The sequence below is a fragment of the Carassius auratus genome, chromosome 14 (assembly GCF_003368295.1).
Source record: "Carassius auratus strain Wakin chromosome 14, ASM336829v1, whole genome shotgun sequence".
Lineage (NCBI taxonomy): Eukaryota > Metazoa > Chordata > Actinopteri > Cypriniformes > Cyprinidae > Carassius > Carassius auratus.
In genome coordinates, this window is record NC_039256.1 from 26,302,752 (window position 1) to 26,322,548 (window position 19,797).

The window sequence follows — 19,797 nt, forward strand, 5'->3', positions numbered from 1 at the left end:
CGTTTAACTCGCTTCCAAATATGGAAGCAAATGGTGACAGTCGTGAGCGCGCTTCAGCCAGAGACGCGCACATCAGGCGGCTCGCGACTCCGATCGCCATATAAGGAAACAAGAACATTTCATTTCTATAGGAAACATTCACAGCACACGCTAGTGGGAGCGGTATACAGCAGCAAAGAATGAAACTGCAAAGAAGGAAGAATGCGTCCCGCTTACCAAAGAGCACAGAACATGCTTTATTATCTACAGTTCGCAGTGAAAGAATAATGTGTGAATCAAAGGTTCCATTTACTCGCTTTTGTTCATTTGTAGACTGATGCAAATGAACGGATGTTCAAACGTGGCCAGGATGCTCACTGAAACGTTCTCTCAGTTTAAATCAATGCTGACACCTAGTGTACAAACGTTGAACCTTCTTCACATTTCTGCCTTTTAACTGTATACAAAGACGACCCATCAGTGTATGGCATGCGTATAGCTTTATTTTTGGGATATATATAAAGTGCATGTAACAATGAAAATGATATACAGAGACAGAGAACGATCCCAGGTAGGTCAGTTTAGGCAGGTCCACTGGGTTGAAAAAGTGAAGGTAACACAGTCAAAGCCTCCAACTAAGGATCTGGTGGAATGCAACAAAGAAGAGTGCCACAAATACACTTTACAGACATTCCTTGGGGGACAAATGCATATTTTCTTTGTCTTTAAAAACCTGGAAAAATGATTTCAGGTACTCTGGATTCTCCAGGTATGCTATTTCACCAGCACATCATACAAGGAATGTTATGGGACAAAAATTAAAAATGGAAAGTCATAAGACTCAACAGTGCTCAAATCATGCCAATAACAGAACCAAATCAGGGGTTCACTAAAGATTAGCAAATATGAACCTGATTACAGAACAGTTCACAATGAGCGAGCTTTCCCAGAGACACTGATGAACATTTAATGTTAGCTTTTCAATCAATACTTTAAGTCCATGTTGATGACAGTATCAGGATGGTTTTGAACACCCAACAACATGCCAGCAGTTAAGAGGAAGTGAACAGAACCAATCCAGCACTCATGTACATTGGGATGGAATAATATATGTTTGTTACCCTGATTATGAAACCCAACACAAGTGAAACAGCTTACTGACAGAAGCTCCCATTTAAATCATAGATGTGTACAAGATGGAATGCATAGAAGGCCACAATTTGGTACAAAGATCACATAATATAGTTACGCTTTTAATACTAAACATCTTATCAAGCTCATGCCTTAGTGAAGTAATGGCAGTTCATGTGCAAAGATATTCCTGGCTAAAGAGAACAAACAGGTTACATGTCTACTGAGTGCAATACAAGTGCAATCTAAACATTATACAACCCTGACCTGCTATAGAGGATGTCTTTGGCTGAACAACTGTAAACATATCAATGCAGTTCTGTGGAGAGTTTAGCCCTTGCGCTAAATCTTATACCGGTCCCTGAAAAAACAGCTGCTGGTTTGTGATATTTGGTGTTGTATTTATATTTAAAAATCTTCTTTAAGATAATCTGACAAAATGAGTCAGTCTGCATTAGAAGTAGAAATTGAAGTGCTATGTTTCGAGATATGCATTATTTTTTAACATTACTGGTGGCGCATGTGCAGTTAACATCTCGTATGAATGAGAAGCTATCTCGTCTTTTTCTGTTGTGCAGCCACCTGACCCTGGCTTCTTGTCTTGTTTAACACATCTGTGGCCTGAAAAAAAAAACTGAATTTAGACAACATAAGTAAATGTTTTAATCTTTATTTAAAAATTTATATATATTAATATGTATAATTAAAGGAATATTATGTACCTGCTCTAGTATTACTCCAGCAGCCTGGTCTATGACTGTGCCTACTTCTCTGTACTGGCCAGAATACCGGATACAGGCCCAGGTCAGCATAGCGATCATGGCCAGGCCAACTACACAGTCACATGCAAAGGAAATAGTTTCCAGGCCAATGAAGAATAAAATTCCTGACAGAACATATAGGAGGCAGACCAGGACAAACAGCACTGCAGGTGTCCGGAAAGCACTAAAAACATTCTTGGACTGCAAAGACAACAAGTGTTCATAAAATGAAGAAAACGTTTTTAAATACTTTTCACACATTAATTTTTTCAATGCTGTTTCTTTTCACTTGTTACCTCGTTGTGTTTGCTGAAGGACTCCCACATATCTTTCAGCTCTCTTTCCAGCTGTTCCTGGTAACGGTGACAGAAATCCCGCCCACCCATCTTCTTTGTGCTGGAGAAGAGATGAAGGGCCTCTTTCAGGAAGAAACGGTGCTTCTCCTCCAGTGAGTCAGGAGCCACGTAAGGCAGATCTCCACCACACACCTAACAGTGAGCGGGGATGTGTGAAAAATAAATAAAAGGACATTAAATGGATACTGGGTTTGTTAATCAATGCAAATGAAAAAATGTGCATTAGTTGGCCGATATGCCCCATAGTCATATCATTCTATCATCAGCCTGTGAGATTGCCGATACACCATACTATCGGTCTAATATTAAAAAAAATATTTACTTCAGTGAATCAACTTCAGGGTAAGGCTAAAGCAGTCTAATGTTAGTGTAATTATTATCTAAATATATAAAATATTTTTTTTTATTAAGACTGAAATAGTATAACATCATTTAAAAGAAACATTGCAAGTTACTAATTATAATCCATACATTTCCTCAGTTATTCAAATAGCAGCTACAGAAAAAAAAACGGAGAACATTTACATGATCAAACAACATCATCACTATCGCAAGTTTTTGCACTTTAAAAGAAGTGAAGCTATCTACATTGTATGATGAACACATCTCTTACAATTATATCACACATACATCTGAACTTTGTTTATGATGAGAGAATTCAGTTAGCAAGCGCGTGCACGGAACAACAAAACTCATCTGTGCGATGACTCATCTGAACACCTCTGATTGGCCATTGCGTTCATAAGCTCCACAGAATCGTGTGTGATTGGTTATAACTAGGCTTGCAAAAAGGTGGGAAATTTCCAGTAAATTTCAGAAATATTCCATTAAGTTTGGAAAATGTCCAGGATTTTTGGGAATATTCCAGGGATTTGCCACCCCTTTGCAACCCTGGTTATAACATTAAAATGTGGAAAAAGAAATACTATTGAACAAAGCCCAACTATTAATTAGACAGTTTTACTAGACTGATGATAATAATAATAATAATAATAATAATCATCGTCTTGATATCATCAAGGTGATAGACTATAGTCGATGCACGCTACTATTGTCTATCAGCACAACCGTAGTATTAGTATTGGTTTCATTCAGCAATAATATGCATTAACCTTTTAAAAGGAACTGTATTTACTGTTCATACAGTATAATGAGTGTGTAACAGCCTAACCTTCTCCATATTCTTGTAGTACTGGTCTTTTGCTGACGCCACAGCCGCAAGGTTATTGGCCTCTGCTGTAGCCTGAATGAGTCAAAACATTCATTCAACAACATGACATATTGTGACCAGTCATATATGAATACCAAATATCAGTAAAACGGCATTGTTACCTCGAGCATGGATTTAGGGTGTGGAAGGTCCTCTCCCTGATATATCTTGATGTATGCCTGACAGTGAAAAAAAAAAAAAAATTAAATGCTGTTTAACCAAACAAAGATCAAGATGATCATAAGCCAGGTGTGAGCTTCACCTTGAAGTACTCCAGCAGGCCCCTGCAGGTCACCTTATTCCCATTGATCTCCTTCACAGCCAGCTCGTCCGTCTTCAGCAGATTGGGAATGAGTTCACGCAACTGCTCCTTGTACTCTGGAGCCACATCTGAGAGCGATAGTTAGAGAGAGAGAGAGAGAGAGTTAGGACACAAATAACAAGAATGTTAGTATAAAATGTAAGATGTAAATGTGAGATGTAAAAAAGAAAATTAAGCTCAGATTGAGGGATGCAGATAACAGTAAGTGGAGTGTTGACAAATATGATTTGCTCTATTATTTGGGGTCAGCAAGATTCTTTTTTTTTTTCCTAAATATTTTTTATTTAGCAAGGATGCATTAAATTGATCAACAGTGACAGTGCAAGTTATTAAAACATTACAAAGACATTAGATTTCAATAAATGATGTTCTTTTGAACTTTATATTCATCACATAATCTTGAAAAAAGGTACAACGATTTTCCATAAGAATATTAAGCAGCCGTTTTCAACTGTGATAAAAATGTTTCTTGAGATGCAAATGTGTGTATAATAATGATTTCAGGTGGAAATCACATGATTAAATTACATTTCAAAATACATGAAATAGAAAACATTAATTTTTAAGCTGTGATAATATTACTACTGTTTTCACTGTATTTTGAGCAAGTAAACAGCCTTAGTGAGCATACATTGAGACATTTTACTTTACAATAGGGTTCCATTTGTTAACATTATTTAACTACATTAGTTACATGAATAAGCATTGAAAAATACTTGTAAAGCATTTATTAATCTCAGTTCATATTATTTGCAACATTAACCAATACATTATTAAAATCCAAAGTTTTATCTGTTAATATTAGTTAAAGGACCCAAGCTAAAATTAACTAAGAATGAAAAATTTTACTTTTATTAATGTTAAAAAAGATTAATAATCATATTGTAATAAATGCATTGCTCATTGTTAGATAATATTAGTTAATGCATTCATTTATGTGCAAACCAAGATTTCGTCCAATACATTAGAAACATCTTACCAACCCCAAACATTCAGCAGTGTATGTCATTTTTGTACCAGCAGAATTAGGGATGGGCACTTTGAACAAAGTGCTTTGAAATCAGAAAATTGGTGTAAAAATGTTAGATTTCTTTTTTTAAATACAGTTTTTAAAATGGATCATTGCTGGCACTATTAAATGCTCAGGTAGTTGTGCCCATCCCTAGGTTATAGGTGTAGTAAAACATGAATGAAGTCTAATACCACACAGTTGTCCCGTGAAAGCGGGGCTTGTTGCCACCTTCAGGCCAGGGTGTGGTAAGAGAAAACAGGATATGGAGGTGAAACAGGAGTGAATGTGCTCTCTCACTGTCTGAAGCTCCTTATGCTGTGTCGGCTTCACCTGAACATCCCCAGTAAAAACACATAACAGAGATATCACTACAGACACAGGCACACACAACTGAACATACCAAACATGAGTATCATTCTCAGTCACATACTTGCAGACGTTTGTCCAAGAAATCACTTCCTCCCTTAAACCCGTATTTGTACTCATACGGGAAACTCCAGTCTCTGATGAGGAACATAAGTGACTGCAGGCGAGAAAGATTTGAGCCGGCATGAAAGACATAGAAACGCATGATACTACCATCTGATTCCATCACTATAACTTGGTTTCATCACATTTCTTTTTAAGTCCTGAGGTTATTGTGCTTATGAAGTTAAATGAATGCTTAGTAAAAATGAAAGACGTAGAAACGCATAGGTGTTTTTTTTTATATAATATTGAGCTCTCAGACAATGTTATCCCTGGTACTACCACAGTATTATTATTCTGGTTACAGATATAAATACATTGGGATATAAAAATGATCATCCAATATAAGATTTCAAATATACCATGATACTACCATCTGATTCCATCACTATAACTTGGTTTCATCACATTTCTTTTAAGTCCTGAGGTTATTGTGCTTATGAAGTTAAATGAATGCTTAGTAAAAACCACAAATTTGTAATACAAATTTGAGCACAGATGACACGCGTCACTAAAGGTATAGACATTTAAACAGAGGTGATTACAATGTCAGTATAAACAAGGTGTGTTCATACCTGAAAAGGCTTTAGAAAGATTTCATCCATTGCCAGTCGGCCATACTCTGTAAACAGCTACAAAAAACAAAAATGACAGACGGCATTAAAAGAATAAAACCACAGTTTAAAACAAGAAAAAAAGAACATATAACTGTGGTATACTGTACGGAACTGTTAAAAACAGATGCATCAATAATTTAATGGCAATGCATTAAAAAGACAACCTCTCTCATGGGGTTTTAGCATGCGTAGGGCTTGTTCCACATAATACACAGTAAGAACATGAAATAAATGACAATGATCAATTCTCCAGATCAAAATCGCAGGACAGTCTCAAGATAAATCAGTTCAGATTGAGACTGCTGTATTCTTGGCTAGTTGTGATTTGACTAACCTGAAGTTGCTGTAGATCATCTTCCTGAATATTCTGTGACAGGTTATATATCTACATGAAAAAAAAAAGGATTTGTGAAACAATTCCAGTCTTCTTTTAAATCATTTGTGGCTAAACGGTAGAGATGCTTTGTGGAAACCTGGACAGAGCTGGTCATGGTGCTGAGGGCAAAGATAGTAGCGCAGTCTTTCACTGTGGACTGGGAATCAAATGCTCCTTGTGTGTCCATTAAGACCACAGCAACCTACAGAGAAAAACAAAATGCTCTTTTTAATACAATGGTTCTTCAATCTCAAGAGAAAGTGACCGGAAGAGATTCAAGATTGTGAAAAAGTAATTTGATGTTTTCTGTAAAAACATCGCGCATTAAGCCAGATGACAGATGATAAAATCTTGACAGCAAGTGACATAACCATTAACTTACTATGAATCTGGATGTTTGCAAGGGCAGACTGCTTACTGGACATGAACCACCAGATAAGAAATACGATAGTAAAGCTGATAATGCAACTGCTGTAATACATTTCTGGGGAACTGAAACTGGCTAATACTAATAATTTAGTTCTTCCTTCAGTTCTTTATTCCTACCATATCTCAAACATGCTCCACTAGTGACACGAACTGTGAGGAATTTCACCTAAATATAACATAACACTACAACAGATCTTAATTCAGTAATTGCTCCAGCTGATTTTGACCGATTAATTCAAAATAACCTGGTCATAATCATTCATTCAGACTAAACTGGCCACACTGCAAATTATTTGTTTTGTGACACCTTCACCTAGTGTGAATTAGAAGCAGATATTAAATATATAGATACAAAGAGAAACAATGGGTCTCATTCAATAACAATTGAGTGGATTATTGCATATTTATAAGTACAGGAAAAAATAAAAATAAAAAAAATTATGCCTAATTCACAATACACGCTTACACACATATTTGTTCTTAACCTTGTTTTAATGTTAGTGAAGTTAAAGTTTTCTAAATAAGATGAAATATAAATTAAATTTTAACTACGCATATATTCGAATTCTAATCATGTTAAGATGAAATATAATTTTCATCATAACACAATTATAAGGCCACCCAGAATGTGTGTTTTTTGCATGCGTGTGGTTTCAGTTGATCCTACAATTTTTCGTCAAGTAAGAATACATTTTATGGTACTTTTAGATGACAACTTTATACTACAAACAGAAAAGTTCTTCCAACAACACATTCGAAACGATCCCCTTTCACACAGAAAGATGTTTCTGAACACTTTCACATGCAGATTTCACAATCTAACCTGTGCATAATAATGTTACCCATCATTCCAATGCATTATTTCTCTCTCAATACTAACTGCAAGTTCACAACTCTGACTGACTGCACTAGTGGAAGAAAGCAGATGTTCAAAAACCATCATGAAAATCATTAGTTTTTTGTTATTTAAAAAAATGGAAGTAAAACCTTTAACCAGTTCTGAATAAGACCACACGAACACGGTTAGCTGTCTGCTGTTATGTGCTTGTTACCTCACTTCCATCCTTCTTCCGCACAATGAAAACTTCACTCCATAGCTGGATGCCAGTGGTCTCTGGTTCTGATCCTCCTCTCCAGGAGAAACCGGTAAGAGGCTCATTCTCCTGCCCAAGCCAGTCCTCACCAGGCTGGAGAGGACAAAATAATAAGAAGTGAATTAACAGTGGGAATAAATATGCCTGGCTTCCTGCTCAAAAGCAGTACACCATCAGTAAGCCGGTTATATTAGGAAGTGTAATCTTAAAAATGGGTAAATTATTATTCAATGATGTGCTGCGTTACATGATCTGAATATTGAACGTTTTTCTTCTGACCTTCCTATACATGTATCGGAGCATGAAATCCAAAAGGAAACTTTTCCCCTTTCGGAAGGCACCGGCGACAGACACGACCACCACATCCTTATCTCGAACCTCAGGCTTCAAGAGAATTTTACCAAGCGCTTCTGTGTCCAGTTCAAAGGAGTGTTCCTCCTTGTTGACGGTCACGATCTGAACTGGCCCAGGATTGCCCCTCATCCTCTGTCCTATATCACACGCTTACTATGGGCGACAATAAAAATGTTTCAGCTCATTGGCTGCAATAAAATAAGGTCACATTCATATTCAAGTGCATGCCACAATTAGTTTTGACCTTTACAGCTAGCTGTTGGAAATCAAAGACAGTGTGTTAAATCACATATCTGGGAGACATGATTGAGACAGTACTGGCGCTGTTGGCTGGCAGGACAGAGTTTATTGGGAAATTGCGATGTGGCAAGCCAGCTAAAAGGTTCAAGCATGCTATTCTCCGCTGACAGACTTCAGCTTGAATGTGATTCATTGTTTCAGTCATTCAGACCGCTTTCACTCGTGGGCAAATGAGTGCAATCAACACCGCTGTGGAAAAGTCAAACCCATTGACTTCTACATATAGTGGAAGAGCTTGCACACATATATTTGTATAAATGAAACAACACACCCTGAGGAATAAAATAGACATGATGAATATAAAAAAAAGAAAAAAAAGAAGGTGAGGTCTGGTAGTTACAGACAAACCTGCTGAGAAATGTCAGGAATCCCTCACTGTTTCTGAACAGTATATGTAATAATTACAGATTCTTGCAGTACTGCATGCTTTTGCATGTAGTAATAAGAAACGTGGCAACTGCCACTAAGAAACTTATGTCAAATATAATAAATGCACATATGAACTTGCTAATGTCAACCATTAAACGCATTCAGAATGGCTTCAGATTTTGTTTGGGGGCCTGTTTCATAAAACGAGTTTACCAGATAAGCCTCATGTAGTCTGACGTATTTTGAACCAAATCAACGGACAGAAAATTAAGACTAACAGAAATAAGCATGGCTTATTTGGTAAACTTGTTTTATGAAACAGGCCCGGGTCTAATTAAATCATAGTAAATATTCATGAGTAAATCTGAAACATTAGTGCATGCGCCTCCAGTCGTTGACTGGCTCAGTTCCAGATCCTTTATGAAATATTTTCCATAAAAGAATCAGAAGTTGTTTGTTTGGCAACATCTTACAAGATGCATGTATATGATAACAATATGAAACCAAACTTGCTGACATAAAACTCGCTGGTTACTATCGCCTCGCCCCAGCATTGAGGAGTTTTAATCAAACCGACAACATATTTGAGAAATGGACGAAACTAAAGTAAGCCATTTTAAGTGTGTCTTGAGCTAGTTTACATTTTATCGTCTTTGACAGCAACCAATCATTTCCAGTACCTTATGCTTCGTTTATCACTGCAGACCTTCCACTGGCTCCGTTTCAGATTACGAACGTTGCAGTTTTAATGAACACAACTTTGTTCGTCAAGGAACGTCCCACCGCGCGTGTTGCTGGGAAATGTAGTTTTGTTGGAAACGAATTCGAATGCACTCCAACCGTCAGAAGGCCACAAAAACTACAACATCCAAAAGAACCCAGAGCAGCCTAGCATGACAAGAGGCGTTTGTTGCTACGGTCCATTCAGAGGACGTAAATATTATTGAGCCTAGTGATTTATAAGCGTGAAACAATATTTTGATCTTTAGTTTTAATATGAATTAAATATCACCTCTCTGATTACATTGTGCGCATATTTACACCTGTTTTTGTTACTCAGTAAGCTAATGCTGTTAAAAACATTAACGTTAGCTCATGCCAACATGAAAATGGTACAAGCAATACTTCCTCCTTTTTTTCAAAAAAGTTTTGCACGACATCTAGGGAGTGTCTTCTAGGTTTTCCATAATGAGTCACACTGGTATGGCAGGCTTCACTTTTGGTGTAGCCAGCACCCATGAACACACATCTCATTTAACATTACTACATTACACAACAGCCTTTGGTTTATGCAGATCTTGAGTTAAATATGTTTGTTATAGCACATGCACCAAATTAATAATTTTTGAAGGGACATTTTTGCATGCACTCATAAATTGATTCTACATCCAAAAGCTATAAGAAAAAAAACAGTTCATTTATAATGAGTTCATTCCTATTAAAAGTAAATATTTGGCAATAAATTGTTAATTTACATGATTCATTAGGTAAGGGTAAGTGCAATACTATTACATTAAAAAAGATAACATACTGAAAATCTTGTGTTGACCCCACCCATACTACATCCTTATAATGATACGGTTAAGATTTAGGGTGGGGTTGTGGTTTAGTCCTGCCTGACAATACAGTCTTCCTATGGTGACGGCATATCCTGTTAGATTACAAGCTGCTACTCACTTTTACAATTCATCTATTACATTAGTATTGCATCTGAACAGTTTTCATGCCTTATGTTGTACCTTCAAGTATGACAGTTTAAACTAATGGTGTGTCATCTTGAGTAGTTGGGTCAGATTTTCAAAAAAATCTGACCTAACTTCATTTTTATAAATGAAGCCATATGAGAAGACATTAATTCACTTCTCAACGTCCTCTGGTTAAATCTGTCATCTACTAAGAGCTTTATTCAGGTAAAGATTTCAACATAACATTTTAGTACTTTATTGCTACATGAGTTACACATGAAGAGTATGGGATCAGAGTGTTATCTAGTGTCAACTTACTAATATAAACATGTGAATAAATCAAAATATGACATGCATCATACTACACAGAAAACTAATCACAACAGAACGTTGTAGCATGACAATAATCAACATTCAAGAAATAAGGGTTCGATATTAATCTTTCCATCTACCCAATCTAACAGCTGGCAGTTTATCTCAATAATACTTGAACATGTTCATAATTTTGAACAATTTCATACTGTAAAAAAAAAATCACAACAGAACGTCTAATTTGAATTTAGAACAGCAAATCTTTAGAATAATCTTAATAGAAGGGATTTAAAATGGCAGGGAAGTGCATGAAATATTACTTTTCAACCATGACAGTAAACAATAAATATTTTGTTCTTTATAAAAGCATTTTGCATATGCTTTATAACCTTTTATACACTAATACCAAGGATACACTCACAGTGCTGTTGTCAGTCCCTACAAATGTTTTATTTAAATCACTAGATTTTTTTTAATTGCTTATGTTGCACCTTTCATGGCAGTAAGTAAAAGTTCAGGCAGTTATAAAGTGCCAATAGTACATCAAGGCTAGAGTCCTCACAGTGGCCCCATCTCCCCATTAACCCTCCTTGCTTGTACACAGCACACAGGCAAGCTGTCAGTGGTTGCCTCCCGCGAGGTCAAGCAGTGACCCTGCAGCCTCCTGAGCCTCTGCATCAAGCTGCAGTATCTCAACCGACTCCAGATCCAACTCACTGTCTCCTGGAAGAACCAGGTACTGATACTGCTGATACTGGTAATAGTGTAACTCAATGTAACCACTGTCTGCAAGTGGATCTTTCTCTGAATCCTCGCCGACAACCTCTGTCAGTTCCACAGACTCCATGGGGATCAGCTCCTCATGATCCGGTGTCAAAGAGCATGGCGGGTTTGAAGACAGAGAATCTAGATCTGAGGAACAGTGAAATAGAAGAGTCTGTGATGGAATTAAGAGAGGTGTATCATACATAACCACAGTGGACTACAACCACTCTCTGTGACTCTCTTCTGTATAAAACCCACAGCTGCATACTTTCTTTTATTCACAAAAACAACTCTAATTCACGGTTACTGTACTACCGTATTATTACTATTCAATTAGTACTGTATGGTGAAAAATCTTTGCAAATGAAAAGAGAAAACGGTCTGTTATCTGAGACTTCTTTACTTAAGTGACCCTGTAGTAAAACAGCCTGACACAGAGAAGACGACCATAATGTCAACGTGGCTATAGGTTGCTAGGGTAATGTCCGGCCATTACCAAGACAACAGCTCACAAACATACCGTGTCTGAAAAAAGTGGATAAAGGCTAGCAAACAAAACACCATATCACACAACACCATTTAACAGTTTGGGGTCATTAAGAATGAAAACTGTCATTGTATTCATCACAGATGACATTAAAGACATTTATAATGACATACAATATTTATATATATATATATATATATTAAAAAATACTGTTCTTTTAAACTTTCTAATCAAAGAAAAACAGCAGAACAACTGTTAATTCAATAATAATTCAGAATGTTTCTTGAGCAGTGAACAGCGATATTAGAATGATTTCCATTTCCAAAAAACCTAATAAAAAATTACATTTAAAAGCCGTGTTCAGTTGTGGCTTACCTGAAATCTCCATAGTCTCACCCAAGGTGTTCTGCCCATTATCAGCCGCCTCCAACCTGTTCATAATGGAGGTCAGATATACATATATCAGTATCCCGATGAACGAGTCATTTGTTCCTCTGCCGTTGTGCATAATACATCAGATAATTCAATATTAAGCCTTTAAAAGGCAGTGTGTATCATAAAAAAGGATATCAAACTCACAAAACAGGCTTGCTCAGCAAGTTAATATTGGTACGATGACAGTAATGAGTTTTTCTAAGAACTTCCAGAAGAGCTGGCCGATATTCTGGACAAACACGCCATAATGAACCTTTTCCAACAGACTGCAAAACAAAGCAGGAATAATCAATTAAACAACTAATCAATATAGACTAAAGAGTTGACTGGAAGTCTGACGCACTTGACTCTTGTCTCGATGTATTCGTTGGAAGCTCTTGCTCAAGGAAAGGTTGTGTCGGACCGAGTTCCTCCATCCACCGGGAGCCTCTCTATAATAGGGGAAGTTGCCGACAATCCACTCATAAATACCTTTCACAGGGAGCCTCTTCTCAGGCGAATCTTCTATCGCCATGAAGATGAGACTGCTGAAAGAGTACGGGGGTTTGGCAGGGGAGAGAGGCAGCTGTTGGACAGGAATGGGATCTAACGTCTGGGGCAGTGTGCTGATTTTGGGCAGTGGCTGCAAAGGCAACAGGTTTCCTCTTTGATGCAGCCAGTTGAGGCAGGTCAGATCATCCTGGTCAGATACTGTGGAGGGACTGAGGCAATGTGACCCTCCAGATGCCAGAGGGGTTGATGTAAAGTGAAGATAGGAGGATTGGGTGGTTGGGGAGGAAGGGAAGGACGCAGGCTGTGGAAGAGAGGGAGATCGAGCTTCTGAGTTATTTTGCGGGGAATATAAAGGAGAATGGGGTGGCAGTGCTTGTGTGTATTTCTCCATTGGTCTCCCAGCTGCAAGATACAGGTCCACACATTCACCTGTTAATATCAATAGCGTAATGTTAATGCATTGCACATTTACTTTTTTTTAAACAAGCACACATTTAAAAAAATAAAAAATAAATAAATCATACGTAACTTGAATGCATTTAACCCAGGCAAAGAGGCTGTATCAGTACTTTTTTCAATACTGAGTGCACAACGAGTAAATGATTGAGCAAGGTAGTCAACCGAGAAATAACATACCATTCAACTGGCGCTAAACAAACACTGGTATGATGGACAGCTCGCTGATAATTAATGCGAAATATGAATAAGAAAATTTTAAACAAATCGATTATTCTATCACCTGACAAACACAGAAAGCCAAGCCACGTGCTCTATATACACCTAAGAAAATGGCGCAAGAATATTAAGTTACATTTAGAATAATTACCCAAGCATTCATGCTCAGGTGAAGCCTTTATGTGAAGACAAAAAAGCGAAAAACTTACCTAAACAAGTAGGAACGAATTTCTTGCATCCAGTCTCCGACTCTGTTCTGTTAGATGTTTAAAGTTTTTGTCAAAGGTGTTTAAATATCTGCAAAAGAAGCTGTTATGTCTCGCACTATCCTGTCCTGTCTGCGCTCTGTCCTTTCCCGCGTTTCCTTGGAAACCAGAAAGACGCTTTGCAGCCGGCGCGCCTCTCGCGACCCCCCTCGTTAAAGAGACACTCATCAATTGAGACGAGTTTGTCTTTATTTTTGACATTAATTTTGTCCGTTTGTACTTCTGTGTGACTATGGACAACGAATCCAGTAATAATAGTCATTTTTTATTTATTCGTCATCTATATATATTAAAAAAAGGAATATTCGTTATTCCTTTGATGTATGGTTTGGCTAAAATACAAAAGTCTGAAGAAGAAAAAAATATTTCAACATTTTTAGAAAATCGCTTTTAAAGTTGTCCAAGTTGTCTAAGTCCTTGGGAAAGCATATTACTTATCAAAAATTAAGAATTTATATATTTACAGCATGAAATTGTACAAAATATGTTCATGGAACATGATCTTTACTCAATATCCAAATTATTTTTGGCATTAAAAAAAATCTATAATTTTGACCCAAACAATGTATTGTTAGCTATTGCTAAAAATGACTGGTTTTGTGGTCTAGGGTCAAATATTTGGTGGAAAAGCATCTTATGATTATCTTTAAGTGTTTACAGCATCTGAACTGAAACGTAATATGTTGCACCTAATCTTTCACATGGTATTGTTTGTAGACTATTGGTATCATAACATAACTGACAAGATATAAACAATTCTGCACATCTTAAAAGTCTAAATCATGGGATTTTATTTTGCTATAAAGAAGAAAACACTGCTGTTCATGCACAGAAAACCAGAAAAAGAAGGACACTTGAGTTGACCATGTGTTCACCGATTGCACATCACACAAGAATCACAGCACAGGGCAGATAAATCAGCATGCCTCTTAATAAAGTCTGGATTTTGTGACACTATAGTAGCATGGCGAAGACACAAGAGCAGTCAAACTGCTATATTCCCATTAACTCCATGTGAAAACAATGGTAGAAGAACACAATTAAATTATATTAAACAGTTGCTCTGCAGATGACAATGCTGACGAAGCCGATATTGAAGACCACATACATCCTCCGTGAAAAAACACAACCATGGTAAGCCACTTTTCTGTAACAATGCCAAAATTTGAAACCATCCCAGTCCAGCATTGTCATTTTTAAGTTCCTTCATAGTATAAATACTGTAGGTCATCTGACCAAATGAGCGGTGAGCCAGTAAATGATGATTGGCTGAAAGGCAGCTAATGCCAAGGTAATGTACAAGCGAAAGTGGGGCTTAGCGCTCGATCCGGCACCCATTGAGTCTGCGGAGAATGAAGACAGGATCTTCATTTTTAGAGAACGTACCTGAAAAAAACATTCATTATAAAATTAATTGGAGCAATGTTTTGAAAAACGTACATATGTAAGCACCATATTTCTAAACAAAACTTACAATAAAAAACATGAGAGCACAAGAAGACCAAGCAAGAGCAACAAAGTAGCCGTCACTGCCAAAGAACAGTCCACACAACACTGTGAAAATCATCCTGGAAAATAAAAAATTTAAAAAACATCTTTAATGCTATATAAAACACGATCCCGTCACAAATGTGGCTTGTAAACATGTAAAATACATTATAATATCCAACCGAAACATACCCCACATATTTGTATCCGCTGTAAGCAACAAGGTCAAACGTTGAGAGGTCTGTGTGAACTGTGAGCAAGTAAAGACTGAGCAACATGACAAGAACTTCAATGATGATCCAAACCAGAGCTGTGCTTGCACACAAACCCAAAACCTCTGGACTGAACCTGAACATGTAGAGAAAACGAAAAAATTATTAATCATGTCTCATATAAAACACTGTCAAAAAGATCACTTGAATGTGGCAGTGCTGAGGTTACTGATATGAATCCCATTTAGTAGGGTCGTTATTGAATGTTATAGGGTAATTTACTAATTAAATGTATTTTATATGAAACCCTTAGGCTGTCAAAGCACTCCCACATCCATAAAGTGGAAAGTTCAGTGTGTGAGTCAGTCTCCTGTGAAAACCACTACTACTCACCGTTTCTGGATTCCTAAAGCCATTCCAGCCAGTAAAATGTAAGTGATAAAAGCCATTGCTAGATGAAAGCAAAAAAAATTTATGATGAAATCATAAGTGCACACAACGCAACAACTTTATAAATTCACAGATATATGGTTTCTGATTTGACTATATGGCAAACTAATTGCAAGGATGGTACTGTTGCTCGTATTTAATATCCTAGTACTTAAGGGAGCAATAAAATCTCTGTGCCATTACAAGGAGTTATTTTTAAGGCAGCTAGGGATAAACATGTTTATAAAACCTGACTTTCTCAGCAAGATTCTCTTCAACTGATAATCTGCCATGAATTGACTGAAAACTGAAAGAGAATATTGGCAGTAGGAGAAGAAGAGTTTATTGAAAATCCACTAAAGTGGCACTTGTGGCAACAAAATGGCACAGATTTAAGATTAGGTTTGAATTCTTTAAAACAAGAGATTTAATGATTTTGCAGATCAATGATTTGTCTGGTTGCTGGGAATGAATAATAAATATTAATTACAGGGTATGTAGAGATCTGGAGCATTGACATCATGGCGCGGTATGAGGGGAGTGTCTCTGTGGTAACGTACTTCCCAGTCCTGATTTCATCATAAAATACAAAATATAATAGCATACAAAAAAGTTAATTTTAAACCTGTTCAAAGAAGTGCAAGATAAAGCTTTTAAATTTTGCAATAAATGAGAATGCATCTGGGTGATGCAAGACAAGTTTATAATAAAATTTATTATAAAGTAACAAAAAACTTTACACTATGTTTAATGCATATTATAATTAAAGTGAGAAAACAATGTTAATACACATTAATTATCTCTCCAGAAATTAATATTTTACCTGATGTGTGTATGGGAACATGAGAAGCAACAGTTTCTTCACAACATATTTGGTATCAACTGCAAAGAAATACTTCAGCTTGTTGACCGACATGAATCGGTTAATCTATAAGAGATGACAAGGTGGGAGAAAAATACAATCAATTGCACAATAAATATTGCTATTTAACATTTATCAGAAGCCAGATGCAATGTATGATTGACATCTACAGTTGGGTCAACTCTTTCCACTTCATTGACATAACATACACTGTGATACCTTAAGTTGAACATGGCATCTCACCTCTTTGTTCACAATATCCTTGCCTTGATTGGCAAGTGATGAGCCATACATCATGGCAGCACTGGCCATTGGATCAGCAAAGAGGTTTCCCACTCCGGGGTCTTGACCCCCTGCTGATGCATCAGCCATATTATATTCTGAACTATAGTAGTTCTGGCTGTTCATGGGTGGGGGCCCAGAACTGGTGTCATCAAAAAGAAGCGGACCCCCACTGGGAGGAGATGCTCTGGCTCTGGGTTTTGCTGCATGGGTAGGAAAAAAAAAATCACAAAGCAACATTACATTTAGAGAATTATCACACTTTTTCAAAGTTCATTCTTCAACTATGACCTGTGATGTTAGTAAATAATTACAATATGATGTGGCAAAAAGTTAAAGAGTTCACACGTCATCAAACCAAGATATCTAATTAGATATAATTACTTTACAATCTGCGTTGCACTTTGACTCCAGACTGCTCGTGATGCAATCAATTTAAGCTTTGCTGAGTACAGTATGTTGTTGTCCACGTATCTAAAAGAGCAACAATGTTTTGCCAAGTGCTTCCATACGTACTTGCACGGTATCCATGCTGCTGGAAATCCATCTTCTCTGCTGTTTTGAATCCCAAAAACAATTTGATTAGCTTCAAATCTACAATACAACCGATTAAAGCCTGCCGCTAATATGTTGCATCTGATGTCAGCATCAGACTACGTTACTAATAATACACTAGTTTGCTATGTAACGTTAGCTAATCTGAAAGATGCCTAACAAAACATGTCAGATTAATCTTGAATGCGGTACCAGAATTATTACTAAAACACTTATTTTAACGCGGATGCAAATGATCGGTAGTCACATATAATTTAAATGTAAAATATTGTTTTCTAAACAAGTTCTCTTGTTAGCTTATACTCACAGGTTTTCCTTTACCCTTACACCCCGTGTTGCCAAGTCCGCGGTTTTCCCGGCGAATATGTCTACTTCAACACTGTTGCCGCGGGTTGATTATCATGTCCGCGGGTTGAAACGACTATAGTAACATTATATTTATCCCCATGGTATGCGATTTTTAACCGCAGACCCCCTTGAAACGCCCCTTGAAACGCCTTTGGGTTAGTTTGAGCTAGTTTTGAGTAGCAGCGATTGGGTGGGTTTTCTTGAGAAAACCTGGCAACCCTTGCTACACCCGCCTCGCCTTGCTTCTCATTGGCTGATGAGAAATGTGCCTGCGTGGCAGAGATGAAAAATACCACAATTTCATTGGTTAAAATGACGGTTGCGTAAACTGAAGTTCTAACATTTTGATTGGCTTAAAGCAAGGCAATAAAAAAAAAATAAGAAAAAAGAAATTGGCCTGTGTAGTACAAGGCAACCGAAAGAGAAAATAAATCGTAAAACAGCGGCAAGTTTCACTCAGTTTATTAAGTTTCACACTTATTGAGTTTCACACTGGTTATCCCCTTTTTCCCCTGCGATTTTGTTTGTATATTGTTACAATTATACTAAAGGTTTTTACACATTTTGAAAGACTTAAAGCTTTTCATCAACTCAAAACCCCCTCATGAAAACTGGTTTTACACTTGAATGACAAAAAAATGTGTGTGTTTGTGTGTGTGTGTGTGTGTGTGTATGAACATTAAATAGCAAAACTGATGACACACCAGTCAGAATCTCGGGATGATATGAACACAGGTGAAGCTCACAGGTGAATGTGTATTGGAAAATTAATCCTGGTAGTAGGAGACAAACAGGAATGGGAGGAGAAAACAAAAATGAAGGAGACAAGGTCAAATGTCATTTGTTGCTGATGAAATATAAAGCACTATAGTTGAACGTTCTCATGCATGGAATGGCCATAAGGACAACTGCCTCATCTACAGGGTTTTTACTCTACTTATACATTACATTTACAGTACATAGTAGAAGTTCTTCAGATGAGAGAACTTGAACTATGCTTGATACTGTATTGTAGCACATACTCTCAAACTCATAACTGTTGAATTGATTTGTAGTCAAGTATTTCTTACATGTACTGTGTCTGTGTAGAACTGAGAGTCGACTGTCTACACTGTAAAAAGTTTAACTATTATTTACTCAATTTTTTTGGTGAAACATTTTTACACTCAAAAAAATTGAGTAAATTTTAAAGCTGTGAAATCAATGAAATATACTGTTTAAATTGAGTAATTGTAAGTAAAAAAATTAAGTAAATCTGAATAACTGAATTGAGTAATTGTAAGTAAAAAAATTAAGTAAATCTGAATAACTGAATCACTTTATATGAGAAATAAAATTAATTAGATATAATCATAATTATAAAACACCACAACTGAAATTCTATGTAAAATAAACAAAAAATATTGAGTAGATATAATTGAAATATTGGATGAAATTTAACCAAACAAATGTGCTATGTTTACTACATGTAAAAATGAATTTAACTTAATATTGGACTATAAATTATCAAAATGTTGCATTCACTTTTTTTTTTTACACTATTTACCCTTTACAATTAATATAATAAAACCAAATAAAGAAAGAAACATTTTTTATTAAACATTTATTTGTCAATTAAACATTAGACAAAGTCTAAAATCAACCTTTGAAACATTTTATCCATTTTAATATTCCAGTAGATTGCAAAAATTAAACACTGTAAAGTAGCCATAAGGGAAATGATTAA

At 36.5% G+C, this 19,797-nt stretch overlaps 3 protein-coding genes across 4 annotated transcripts; all 3 read right to left on the reverse strand.

The window, feature by feature from the left end:
• Positions 1–462: 462 nt before the first annotated feature.
• LOC113114161 (atlastin-3-like) lies at positions 463–9,562 on the reverse strand. The gene is made up of 14 exons (XM_026280954.1): positions 9,459–9,562; positions 8,035–8,262; positions 7,714–7,848; positions 6,330–6,434; positions 6,191–6,241; positions 5,815–5,871; positions 5,202–5,294; positions 4,963–5,101; positions 3,700–3,827; positions 3,560–3,616; positions 3,399–3,470; positions 2,168–2,359; positions 1,833–2,072; positions 463–1,731 (listed from the first exon to the last, which is right to left on the reverse strand). The coding sequence occupies exons 2-14, from the start codon at positions 8,236–8,238 to the stop codon at positions 1,663–1,665; spliced, it is 1,542 nt and encodes a 513-aa protein (XP_026136739.1). The 5' UTR covers positions 8,239–8,262; positions 9,459–9,562; the 3' UTR covers positions 463–1,662.
• Positions 9,563–10,653: 1,091 nt separating this feature from the next.
• LOC113114519 (forkhead box protein N3-like) lies at positions 10,654–13,856 on the reverse strand. The gene is made up of 5 exons (XM_026281431.1): positions 13,839–13,856; positions 12,806–13,383; positions 12,607–12,728; positions 12,403–12,458; positions 10,654–11,687 (listed from the first exon to the last, which is right to left on the reverse strand). Exons 2-5 carry the CDS (start codon positions 13,343–13,345, stop codon positions 11,395–11,397), a joined length of 1,011 nt encoding a protein of 336 aa, XP_026137216.1. The 5' UTR covers positions 13,346–13,383; positions 13,839–13,856; the 3' UTR covers positions 10,654–11,394.
• Positions 13,857–14,662: 806 nt separating this feature from the next.
• Positions 14,663–18,063, reverse strand: LOC113114164 (protein YIF1A). Of its 2 annotated transcripts, none has more exons than XM_026280959.1 (9): positions 18,031–18,059; positions 17,685–17,723; positions 17,130–17,371; positions 16,848–16,952; positions 16,515–16,593; positions 15,989–16,046; positions 15,576–15,731; positions 15,370–15,463; positions 14,663–15,281 (listed from the first exon to the last, which is right to left on the reverse strand). In XM_026280959.1, exons 2-9 carry the CDS (start codon positions 17,713–17,715, stop codon positions 15,123–15,125), a joined length of 924 nt encoding a protein of 307 aa, XP_026136744.1. In that variant the 5' UTR covers positions 17,716–17,723; positions 18,031–18,059; the 3' UTR covers positions 14,663–15,122. The 2 variants fall into 2 exon arrangements, with proteins under 2 accessions (XP_026136744.1, XP_026136745.1); XM_026280960.1 differs by having other exon boundaries at positions 15,123–15,281; positions 18,045–18,063.
• Positions 18,064–19,797: the final 1,734 nt, after the last annotated feature.